The 13,537-nt window shown below is 37.8% G+C and overlaps 1 protein-coding gene across 1 annotated transcript in view; it reads right to left on the bottom strand.

Moving 5' to 3' along the window:
* Window positions 1-4,449: 4,449 nt before the first annotated feature.
* arhgdia (Rho GDP dissociation inhibitor (GDI) alpha) overlaps window positions 4,450-13,537 on the bottom strand; it is a 29,778-nt gene continuing 20,690 nt past the window's right edge. The window contains exons 3-6 of the mRNA XM_073856866.1: window positions 11,174-11,261; window positions 10,617-10,689; window positions 10,404-10,467; window positions 4,450-5,938 (exon numbers count right to left, since the gene is read on the bottom strand). Of these exons, the coding sequence (XP_073712967.1) occupies window positions 5,739-5,938; window positions 10,404-10,467; window positions 10,617-10,689; window positions 11,174-11,261 (425 nt within the window). The 3' untranslated portion in view covers window positions 4,450-5,738. The remainder of the gene's footprint in view (window positions 5,939-10,403; window positions 10,468-10,616; window positions 10,690-11,173; window positions 11,262-13,537) is intronic.

The raw sequence follows: 13,537 nt of genomic DNA on the forward strand, positions 1-13,537 counted from the left end.
GGGTGTTTGATACATTTATTACCTTGAGAATGGATGAATAAATATGTTCAAGACAACACAATCGCATGGCAATTTGTACGTACTGTATTTTACGAGGTGGCCCACATTGAACGTTTATGTATGATTTGTTTCGTCTCTGTGACGTTAGGCTGCGGGTTGTTTTTGTTCGATTCACTTCGTATGAATTAATACGAATTAATCAACTTGTTAAATACGTACAAATTCCAGTGAGATAAGGAATAAGACTGGATATTTCTAGATGGTAATCCTCCTTCTGTGAAAACTTACAATTGTATGCTATGCATCTGGAGTCCTATAGTAGTAATCCTAGACCATTAGCAGTAGCTGCATTTTCATTAAAGATTTGCGCAAACTTTAACGTTATTTTCTAAATGTTGACAAAAAATTCTTGCGAAGTGACAGTGTTTCCATTAAACAATGTTACACGACCAACGCCCCATTCAGACCACCAGCGACTAGCAGTTGGAGAGCGATGCGATCTCAATAGAAGCTTGGCGACTTCTGGCGTGACGAACGAAAGTGACCGTTTGCATCCGATTGGGCGCGTCAAGCAATCCGAGAAAGTTAAAAGTCCCGTTCTTTCTGTGTTTTTGAAGCTTTGATTGTGTTTACACTGCGCAATATAACACGTGTTCATGTTTCACGTGTAAAAAAAACACTATTTTTCACACAATTTACTTATCTGTATAGCCCTGTTTTCACTGTCCTCAAAACAGGCTGATGTCTTCCTTGTTCTATGAAGTCCCTCCTTCAGAAATACGTGTCGAGTTCTGATTGTGTAGTTTGTTTAGTGTGTTGTGATTTGACAGCAGCTTAGCTTGCCGTGAGCTTAGCTGGCAACTGACGTATTCCTGTGGGCGAAGGTTAGTCAGAAAAACTGTTCTAGTGACGTCATTAAAGCAGGAAGTAGAGGGCTGTAGTCCAAACCGGCCGTTCGCTGTAGGCTTTGAAAGGTGAATTCTGTTAAAGAAAATATATCGCCTAGCAGTGAACTTTGAATCACGTGTGATTCGTGTTTATTTTCACGCCCTCATTTCCACAAATGCTCACAAATCTGTATTTTTATAATAGTTAAAGCTCTTTTCATGTAGTCGCGTTGTTATATTGTGTCATCTTCATCAAAATAAAATGGATAAAAAACGTAGACCCCACTACATTGGTATTTAAATAATATGCTTATGTTGAACTTTATTCTTGTAAAAACAGATGCTGTAAGCCTCTTCAGTTCCACACATGCTCATACACGGACATTCAAAACAGTATAATTCACTTTTTATGTTGTTTACATCTTACAAATCATGTTTACTGCGATAAAGCAAGCAAACGGCACGTGATCAGCCATGCCTGACGTAAATGCAGCAAACGGGAACCACAGCGTGTCCGACTTAACAGCTGTGTCCCAATTCAAGGGCTGCGACCTTATAAGCATGGGACCTTAAAGATGAGCACTCGGTCTTTCAAGGTGGCAGCCTCAGAAGTTCGCGAAGAGAACTGAAATGAGACGGTCTAACCTTCGGACGACCCATAATTGGCGTCACCTGCTGCACGCGCCTGTCAGCAGGACACAGCGGAGACGTTTCTGACTTATTAAAATAAATATGAAATCAGAAAAATATTAATTTAGTTTAGAAAATATGACACGTTGATGTAGATTAAACTATTCAACAGTATATTAAATTAATCAACCTTAGAAATATATGCATCATAAAAATAATAATATTAACACAAAACATAACTTATAATACTAAAACAGTGACAAACTTTTTTGATAAATACACACTTTTATTTAATGAAGGTTTTAATTGTTTATTTTAGAATATCCAGCCGTTTTATGCAGCCATTGCAGGCGCGCAATGAATCTTGGGATATCCTCGGCTGTTAAGGATCCATTCGTTCTATCCTTAAAGCAACACTATGTAGTTTTTTTACCTTTAAATAATGTCTCTAAAATTATTTCAGTGTTAGAACAACTTTTAAATGGACAAATTGTACTGTTGCTGCAACCTGAGCAGCCTCCTAGCTGCTACAAGCACACTCTGAAAGTGGCGGTGGAGGGTAGAGCACACAGCCCCGCCCCTCCCCCTGCCTGCAGAAGAGTGTCTGATACCAGGCACTGTTGCACTTTTCAACCACATGGGGAAGCTGTAAGTCATTTTACATGGAAACCACATAGTGTTGCTTTAACATCGTGGAGAAATGAGGACGCATTTTGAGGCTTCAGCATCCTTTGAATTGGGACGTCCTTACCAGCCTCAAGTCGCGCTGCTGTGACGCAATCGGTCTTAAAATACGTCCTTAGAAGGTCGCAGCCTTTGAACTGGGACACAGCCTACGTCTTCGTTTTCAGCTCCTCCCCGCGACTAATCTCACCGATCGGTTACATCCAGCCGCAGCCGATGTCGAACACACCTTTTGTAACCGGCTTGGACTGCTTCAAGTCATTTGATGATCGATCTGCGCAGGGCTGCATGAAGCGGCGACGGGTGTGTTCAACTTCATACGGCACAGCGCAGACCGGCATGCGGATGATATCAAAATACCGCGAGAGCGACTCGAAAGCGTACAGTAGTGATGCCGTGTGTCTCAATCAGCTCCCTTGTTCAGTAGTCAGGTCACTGATCAGGGAGTCGGCCATTTTAAGGGCTGTCTCAATCGCAAAATCCCTCCAGTGCACTGGAACGTTCGTTCCCTAAAAATTCCCACAATGCAACGCAAAAACCAGTGAGCATCAATGGTCCCTATGTTCCCTAACCGGAAATCACGTGACCTTTTCTGAAGCTCGCCAACCGAACATCACGTGATCCAACTCTATAAAAGTTCTGTAACATTTCATAAAGTTTATTAAGACAAACGTTTGTTTTAGTTGTAAATATAAACACACATTGCTACACAGTAAGGAACCACAATCTACTCAATATTTAAAATAATATTTATTTAAAATTGTAAATATATTTATTACATTTAAAATGTAATTATATGCCTCCAATTTTATGCACAGATATGTAAGAGAATAATGACAGCATTTTTCACAATGTACTGTTTTTAAAATTAAGTCGGAGAGATGTTGGTTTTGCCGGTTGTTGATGAGTAACAGCTGTGAGTGATTACAACGCGCTTAAGCAGCCACGTGACAGAAAAATAAGTGAACATTGTCCCAATGTGAAGTGAGCTATAGGGTCCTTACCAGTGCCCGAAACTGTGTACACGATACTGATTCACGACCTCGGGAGGTAGGGAACGAATTGAGACACACGGATGGTCGTTTTCGAAGCACTGCTTAATGAGGCTTCGAAACATTTACGAATCTTTTGTTTCGAATCAGTGGTTCGGAGCTTGTTTCAAACTGGCCCAAGTCACGTGATTTTAGCAAACGAGGCTTCATTACGTCATAACTGTTTCGAAACGTTTCGAAAATCTGATGGTTCACCACTAGGGGGAGTTAATCACCTGACCAGTGTCAAATATGTTTCGGTGAACTCGGGTCAGTTTTATTATGAAAGTTCATAAAACATTTATCCTTCTGACTAATAACACTGCCATGTTGTCTACTTTTTGTTTATAGACAGATTTAATGACAAAAATGTGCATAATTAAAAGGGTAGCTAGTTTTAATGATTTGTTTGCCCTAAATAAAACTTAAAACACACAATAGACTTTTAACTATGTCTTAATTAATTTAAATAATTTTTTAAACACATTTTAATACAAATCTTGCTATTATTTTGTTAAAAAGTGTCAAATGTTAGGACATATCTGCTTTTACACTATATTGACCAGCAGGGGTCGCCAGCATGTGTGGTGTTTCGAACTGCTTCGAAAAACTGAATCAATTTTCGAAGCAATTGGTTCAATTGATTCGAAGCTTCAAAAAGCTTCATTTCTCCCATCACTAGCGTACAGAGCAGTCGACTTTCGAATAGCATTCGCGGTAATTTGATGTCATGTGCTTGTCGGGTCTTGCGAAGTTGACCACACCTCTTCTGTCTTGTCCTCCAATCAAACATGCCGTGCCATATTTAAATAATGATCATGTGACTTTATATATGTTTCCATTGCAGTTTTGCGACATATTCTTTTTCGAATTGCCTAAAAAAAAACACCTCACCTGAGCTTATTTTTTGTGATATGGGACTTTATGCGCAATTGCCGTGTTTCCATTGCTGTTTTTTGGTCCAATTTGAGTGGTAATGGAAACGCAGCAATGCCACTCCTGGCGACACTAGCAGAATAAAGTTCACACACACTTTTGACATTTTTTATTTTAGTATATCACTACAATTAGACAAAGACCAGCATTAAAGTTGTTATTTTATGCCGTTAGATAAATCTGGTGACTTTCACAGAATGAGGTTTACCCCTGCTGTGGCAAACTAAACAAACAATGGTACAGCATCAAATTGGTAAATGGAAGACAAAAGAAACATGAAGTCTGTTCTGAACACTTTAATATTGACAGGTGAACAGTAATCTCCAGCTATCACAGAGATAAGTACACTGAAAAACCAAACAAATGAAGACAGAAGCAGCGGTTTGGACAAGCACAACAGGCTTCTTCCTCGCAGACATGAAGTGTGTTTGTGTGTGTATGAAACAGTACAAGTGATGCATCGAGCATTGAGGTTACACTACACTGAAACTTTAGGTTCACTACTAGACCTCCTACAAATGCATCTTTAGAGTTTTAACATCCTTCGCTTGATCGCACCTCGTGGTTGTCAATACTGGAGGCACAGTCAGTGTAGTTTGTCATTTTTCGGTCGAGTAGTTCAATACTGAGGTCTGTGATCGAAAAGCCCTTTTCTGCTTCAGAGCGCAAGCCAACAACTCACTAAACCGGAAGCAAAGGGTACAATATTCCAAAGCGAGCACCAGTCGTCTTTGGGAGGTTTGTGCGCAAGCATGGAGGTATGATTATGTGGATGGAGTTTGCTCAGTATCAACTCGTAAGACAAATATCTTATTGGATTTAAACCCAGGCAGGTCATCGACGTCTTGCTACACAATTCATTTTTTTTAAGGCCACATGGCAATGAAACGGTTCAATGGAAACCCTGAAACATTAGAGCAGGGTCAAGGCTGATTTTTAGTAGCGGACGGGACAGATTATGACGTCCCACAAACCCTAAGTCAGACGTGGACACGCACGCATACATACAAAGAGGCAAGTAAAGACCTGCTCCACCACATCACTTACATTTTTACAGCTATCCGGCTAACCCCTCCCTATACAGCTCATCTCAAAGGCATCGGACACGTTCCCAAAGGCAAAACTGAGTGACAAACTGCTTCCAATATACTTTTATAAAAAGGCAGATCATGGTTTAAAAAAACGAAAGAAAGGAATGTCGGAGAAAGGAATGAGGGCACAGGTACAGTGAAGATTACTAATAACCATGTCAAAAGCATCCGAGATAATTTTTTTTTCTCAATATTTTTCCTGTTTTTCCTTTTTATATACAAACAAAGCAAAACACAAAATATGGATTGTGCACGATTTTGTTTGTTTTCACATATATATATTTCATGAAAAGCCTCAATACTCATTGGGAGAGAAAGGAACGGGAATATAGAGGGAGAAAGATGGAAAGTGGACGGAGTGAGAAAGATCCTTTTCCTTTAAATCACCAGTTAATGATGATGATGATGGGGAGAACTAGAGAAGGTTGGAGAGGAAGGGAGAATGATAAGAAGGAAAATCAGCAGGGTTTGAAAACGGCTCAATCTTTCCAGTCCTTCTTGATGTTGAGGTTCCATTCCCAGGACAGATGGTCGTGCTTGTCGTCGTCGGTGAACTTTGATTTAATGGTGTAAGTGCCGCGGGCCAGCAAGCCTTTGGGCGCCTCCTCTAAGGGCGTCAGGAACTCGTACTCGGTCGGCCGAGGCCCGTAGCTGCCCACCATGTAGTCCGTTTTGTCAACTGAAAACAAGACACAGGACTGAGGGTTAGCATTGCGATGGGAAGTCTGACGGTAATCGTCTTCATTTACTGCTTGCTTAAAATGTGCGACATTTTTGATTTAAAACGAAATTAGGCCTCGAACACACTGCAAACTTTTGGAAGTGACAACCACATTTAAATGTGATACCGATAGTAACGTTCTGCCGTCTCGCATGTTTATTATTCACAGCTTTGACCGAAATAATATTACAGCATTATGTTTTGCAATAAACCTCCATCTCGTGTGTTGTACGCATTTGTGAGACTGCTCCACAGAGCGCTGTCTTGCAGTGTTGCCAGGTCCTCGTCTATTTTGTACTTGCGTACTGTTGTGGCACTTAAAGGGGACATATCATAAAAATTAGGGATCGACCGATATGGATTTTTCAGTGCCGATGCAGATTTTTGTTTCATCAGCTTTAGCCGATGACCGATACAGGCTGCCGATTTTCTTGAGCAGATATTTGGAGCCGATACTGGTTTTGCTCACTCAATGCCGATACACATAAAACTCGCAAATATCGGCCCGATATATCGGCTGGCCCTAATAAAAATCTGACTTTTTCCATGTTTAAGTGCTATAATTGGGTCTCCAGTGCTTCTATCAACCTAGAAAATGTATAAAAGATCAACCCAGTAACTTATTTTGTTCCATGCTTGCAGGAAATGATTTACCAAAACTAAGTCAGAAGGGGATAATACCGCCCCTTAATCTGCACTATCCAACAACGGCACTGACATTTAGTGCAGAGATCAACTCATTATTTGCACTTTAAAGGACACACCCAAAAACAGCACACACCTACTCACAGCTACAAAGTGGCAATTATTTTACATCTTTAAATCATCTCGTGAAATGTCCCCTTTAAACTTTAAATGGCTTTTGGCTTATGAAGCGATCAAGTTTTTGGTGTTATTAAAGTTAGAAGCCACCGGTCCGAATATGTTGATCGTTGATGTGAAGCAATTGGATTTATTACGGTTTATTATTGGATTTTCTCGTTCGCTGTTTATTTCATGCAAGATCTGGCAACACTAGTCAGCAAACGCTCATCCCTCTGTCATTTTTTGCAACGCGCATACAGAAGACTTTTCCCCCTTCTAAGCATTTTTTTTTTTAGAAGAGAGACCTGTCATGTCAATGATGCACGTTTAAACACTTTATTAACTACTAGTTGTTTAGTTCGGTTATGTACACACTATGCAGAGTTTCTGTAAATGCGGTTGTGACTACCTGCATTTTGCGGGAGTTAATTTGGTTGTAACCCACATTTGGTGTTTAATGGGTTAACCCAGTGTTTCTGAAGCCTCAAGGGTGTCCTGATCTGGGGCCCCTTTTTACTAAGGACATTAAACCAACTCTTAGTGTGAGTTTAGAGCTAATCTAGGGTTTGTTGATCTCGGTTTAATTTTAATTCGAGTTCTGTTGCATCACTTAAATTTAAACACAGATTAAAGGACAAGTTCGGTATTTTAGACTTAAAGCCCTGTTTTCAGATTGTTTATGATGAAATAAAACGGTTTTAACTGAAATTTGGACATATGCGGCCGCCCCGAGAATTTTCGGGTGTTTGTGTTTCACCTCCCACCTCTACAATGGCTGTATAGGTGCACTGGAACAATCCTTTCTAAAATGCATTAAACTTTCATTTACAAAGACGTGAAACTCAGCGAGTGGTCAGGGTTGTTCAATGATATGCTCACACAAAAATCGTTATAAGACGTTATAATAAACGCATCTTTGTATACGCCACCACACTCCCGATGTCTGTTTTTAATGATTTAACCACACATTTAATTGAATTTTTTTTAAACCTCCTCATAAGCAAGTTTAAAGTTAATTCCTAACTGAGATTTAAAACAGAGTTTAAAGTAATGGTGCAACAGGATTAAAGATAGCCTAGGTTTACTGTAAGATTTAAACCTGGATCAAAATGGCAGTTTGATTATTTTTATACAACTTGATTATTTTTAAACAGGTGTAAAGTTTGGTGCAACAGAATTATAAAAAAGCTTTGATTTAAACCAGATTTAGGCCTAATCCTTGTTGGTGCAACCCACCCTTAGTCAAAACTTTAACTCTGAGTTGACTTACTGTGTTTTTGGTTACAGAACAGCTGAATTTAGTTAGTTGTCAAATAAATCGCAGATGAAGGGTTTAATAGAGGTTTAAAATTAAACTGAGATCAACAAACCCGAGATTAGCTCTGAACTCTGCTTAATTTAATCCTTGTTGGTGCAACCGCCCCTCAGAGTTATCACTTAACCTCCTTTCTGATACTGACCCCAGGTCATCGGTAAAGATTATAAGAGCTGAATTTGGTTTGTCTGATAAGAGTGACATTAAAAAGGCATCAGGACAGGCTTGACAAACACAGACTTAACCCTTTAGATCTTATTTGATAGCAAACATCTCAGGGTCATATTGTCGTAAAATAAACGCTGGTTTTAAATGATTCTCCAGAAAATATATATGGGTCATTCTACAAAAAAGGTGGAAATGCATTTTTAAATGTCTGGTCCTGAAAATTGCCCTGTCCCTTTGATCATACATGAAAGTTGAACTCTGTACTTCTTATTTAAAACCATGTTATTTATAAAACAAATCTAATTTACATTTACCTTTAACCCTGTATGAATTTACTACAACACTGAAAGGGTAAAAATACACTATTAATATGAATAATACCAAATATATATTTGTCCACCAAATTTATGTCATTGGGGTTACCCTACCAAAGCACCTTTATTTTGAAACAATGCAACAATGAAGTTTTTCAAGATTTTTTTTGGATGTCATCAGTGTTACTCTTTTTTATAGCTGGGAGTGTTAAGATCTTTTGCATAAAAATACATTATACTGAATAAGTATGTGATTGTAACATCTCTGATAAAACGGCACATGGTTCATGGCAGCCATTTTGTTAAAATGTTAGTTTTTTTCTGTAAATTGTCGTTGGTGTTACCATCATTGGTGTTATCGTCATTAGTGTTACTTCTCTAATCACTATTCCTTTAACTGACCAACATAAAAGCATAAAAACAAAACAAGATGGAACATTTTATGAAAGTTTATAAGTTTTATCATATTCATTATCTAATTTTGTCATTGGTGTTAAACCAAGTTTTGGTGTTATGAATGTATTTTCTTGTACTTTCTAGTAATATTTTGTTGTTGATATGGGATGTAAGACATTAGCCTCTTTCACACAGTAATTCTGGTAAATTACCATGAATTTACCAGAATGAATTTACCAGTAAATACAAAAATGTGCTGTTCACACACGCAGTGGCGTTCCGTTATTTTACCAGTAAGACATCATTCACACATCAGTATCAAAATACCGGTAAATTCGTTGAGAAAGCGGAAGTACCTGTAGCACGCGGCGAGCTCAGTGTTGTAAACAATCCACGTCGTTCATATCTACGGTCCATATTTTGTTGTTTTCACGTCTGTGGTAAACAGTCGCGAAGTTGCTCATGACCAAACAACATTGAATGAGACGACGTCAAACTGAAAATGCGTTTTTAACAACAGTACTGTTTGCACGTTGGCTTCACAGAGGGTGTGCAAAGGACGTCAGCAATTCGGCGGTAAGCTGTTTTAAACAACTTTGGTGAAGAAATGTGGACGTAAACTTCAGGTGTGCTCAACTTTCAAGCAGCATGTGTGTGGAAACGTCCGTAAACAGTGCGGGGTAAACGTGTCATCTGTATTAAAACGCTATGATTGGCCCGAAGCTGTCAGCACGGTCTAACGTCGTCCGTTCTAAATGCCGGTAATCCTATAATTTTCGTTCACACATAGCGCTTACCGGTAAATTACTGGTAATCTTACAACCTGTTTTACTGGTAAATTGGGAGCACTGATTTACCGGAAAGGTTCTGTTCACACATGATCTGTTAACTGTATTTACCAGTAAATTACCAGTAAAGACTGTATGTGTGAAAGGGACTATTGTTGATATTTCAGTCAGCATTAAAGCCTTTTTGGTTGAATATTTCTGTTTTTCTTGGTTTTAAAGAAAAAAGTCAAAGTGAGAATCAAATAATCTCTTACAATGCTGGGTAAAGATGAAGAATTTAATTAAACAAATATTAATAATCAATTATTTTTCTTGCTGTTATCATTCCTCTACTCAACCTTTAACTAAATACACAAGCTGTAATGAGAAAAAATATTTAGTATCAACATTAATGTTGTTTAAATCACAGGTAACACCAATGACAAATAAATGACTCATGGATTCTTTATTAAAATGTATTAAAAAGTTAAAAATAGATTAAGCTCCCCGGATTTATAGATTTGACAAGTTAGTTAATGCTATTAAAGAAGTTTTGGGTATGTTGAAACTAAGCAAATTTCCATCACCCGAATTCCACCTTTTCTGTAGAATGACCCATATATTTTTAATTAGTAAAAGTCTTTTTTATAAATACTTACTCTTTACTCCTTTCCTAAAGGTCTGCTGTACATACTTCAATCCTGACACGATGTCCTTGTTTACCTGTAAACCGATGCATTAACTGGTTACATATACAGAACATATACATATATTAATGATTGCTGTGTGTAGTTCAAAATATAGACCCTCGCTTGTATTCAGTTGTCTTATGGTTTGTTTAAAATAACCCAAAAGGGACTCAGTAAACTAACCTTGAAGGTGATCTTTATCTTGTACTCCACTCCTTCCTTTAGTATAAATGACTGCTTCTTAAAAGCCTCCAGATCTCCTGTTAAACATAACAACAAACATACAGACAGATGCTAAGAAACATCAAGATGGAGAAAACTGAAGTATTAAGATCTGCATAAAGATATGCATAAAAAAATGCAAAATAAAATTGATGAATTGTTGTTGTATTAGTTTGGTGTCAGTAGCATGCAGTTCTAGCTTGTGTCCAGCAGATGGCTGTGTTTAGCACTAAGTCTCCATCTGTATCTGGGTCATGTGAGGAGAAGATAAAATCTTGCCATACGTTTGAAAGATTAATCACATGAGTTAACAGATATAACATTCACTCATAATGTTATGAATTGTGAACAGCCATAGATAATTCAGTTTTCCTTTAGAGCTCCATTAACTCGATTAAACAGTAAATGTTTACAAACTTATCGCAAGACAAATATACTTGACAGGTTAATGGCCGATGGGTCAGGAGTATTTAATCAGTGTGTTTAGACATCAGTGAATATATGAGAGTTATCTAAACTCTCCCTGCAGGTCAAGAGTCAGCGGGGCCGGGGCCGTTTCACACATAAGCGTTAGCCGTGTCACCTGAACGTTAGGAGCGTTAGGATCTGAGGAAAGAACGAACAGAAAACATCTCAGACGAAATACTTGTTTGTTCGTGTTTTATGCCTCGTGCTAACCTACGTAGCCTGATATCAGGTGCTATGATATAATAAAAGATGAGAAGAATCTGAGGAGGTGACCCAATAAACACACCCATATGCTTTAGTTTTACAACAATGTAAACTGGGTGGCTGTCGAATCAAAATTGCAAAAGTTTACTTTTTAAGATTACTTTGATCACTTCTCACCTACTTTATATCAACAGTAAAGCAACTTTTAAAATAGCCACAGAACATTGTCTGCATGTGGATGAAAATAACTCAAGATTGGGCCGCTCCGATATATCGGTTGATGATGCTTTCTATGCTTCTCAAGGAATTACGGTGAAATGCCGCTACATCCAAAAACCAGAGGGCGCTCTCGTGCAGAAACTCAATACAGAATTCAAGCATAAAAACGGAATTTACTCGATTATAACTCATTAATAAATGCTATTTTTTCTTTCATTAATCAGACATAAATGCGAGGAAACATTTTCCACTGAACTAAGTTTTCTTGTTTAAGTGAACAATAAACAGCTGGACGTTGATCTGTATGAAACAGTTTTAACCCTTTAACTGGCGCAGCCCTTTTTGAGTGGGGGGTTGGTGAAAAGGTGATATACACCTTTAAATTAATATAACTCTGGCATTTTTTTTTTTTTTTGGTCTAGAAGCCTAATTTTGGTTTTAATTTTGGTAATTTTTGGTTTTATAGAAGACACTTCAACGTTTTTTAGGGAAGTGTCTAGAGGTGAAAATATTAATTTTTTTAAAGCAGTTTACATTTATTTGTAATAAATAAAAATGCAATACAGTATAATTTTTAATACATAAAATTGTCAAAAAACTGAGGTTTGTGCTGGTTTGCTGCATACTTGTGTCACAAATGAATAAATTACAGTTACTGCATTATTATTACTGCTAAAAGGTTTTGAAATATGAAAACTACATTCTTAGACCTTTCCAACAATATATAGTTAGTCGTGATATATTAACATTTACATAGAAAATATTGAAATAAACGTAGGTGTCCCGCTCACGGGACAGCACCAATTAATGGGTTAAAGCTGTCTGGACATTTTATTCATACAGTGAGGACTGTGCGGTGTTTTATTAGTATTTATTGCTTATGTTAAATCAGACAATTTCATTACTAATATATTTACAGGGTTCCCACACCTTAGTTAACTTCAAATTCAAGGACCTTTCATGGACTTTCCCGGTCCAATACCCTCAAATTCAAGGACTAAATGTGGGGACACATTTCAAGTGAGAGCAAGGTTACTTCGTGTTACCTTTTGAGGGAACTCGTGCTGCGTCACTGCGGTGACACTTTGGGGACGCCTCCAGGGGTAAATGCGTCTGAATATGTATATCAAATTTAACCAATGGTGAGGTTTAAAGACAAAGACAGGGTGATGCGGGAGCCAGGAAGTATAACGCTATCTGAAAATATTGCCAAAGACGGCGTTACAGGGACGCAAGAAGTATGCCAAGGGAGACCCAGCGTCTTGTTCCCTTTTCAGGAAACAACAGTTAAATACCCAACCCGAGACGTTTTCATGTGCAAAACTATGCAAAAAAGCATTTTGGTATGAATCAAAATTTAAAGCGAACAGTTTAGCACGTGTGCTTAAGAAGTTTAAAATATTTATGAAATTATCCTACACTACACAGGGAATAATATGGATTTTTCCCCCAGAAAACTTCTTGCATAAAATAGATTCAAGCACTTTCAATGACCTGTATCTATGCAAGTATATTGTCAAAAACTTCCCAAAGCCTTGACTTTTTTTCCGCAGATTCACAAACTTTCAAGGATTTCAAGGACCCGTGGGAACCCTGTATTTACATTTAATACAGATGCCTGAAAAATAAAACAAGATGAGTATAGTTGTATGATTTAAAGAAAAAACTAAACATTCGGTTGCTTGTCAGTAGCATTTTTGTACTGACAGCCAAAATACATCTGCCTATATGTAATTTTGAATAAAACGTTCAATAAATTGTTGTTAAATTGAATTTGTTTAATGCAGGGCTAGTCAACTGGTGGCCCACCGGCCAAATGTCCCCCCCCCCCAGTCATCTTTATCTAATTTGAGCTTTGGATGCTTAAAAAAAACATTTACTTGTGTGACTACACCGCAAGCGACACACATAATAGGTAAAAGTTATATATATATATAAAAGGTAAAAATAAGAGTAAAAGTTTATTTTACATTTTTAAATTTAATTTAACC

This window comes from Misgurnus anguillicaudatus, chromosome 19 (assembly GCF_027580225.2).
Source record: "Misgurnus anguillicaudatus chromosome 19, ASM2758022v2, whole genome shotgun sequence".
Classification (NCBI taxonomy): domain Eukaryota; kingdom Metazoa; phylum Chordata; class Actinopteri; order Cypriniformes; family Cobitidae; genus Misgurnus; species Misgurnus anguillicaudatus.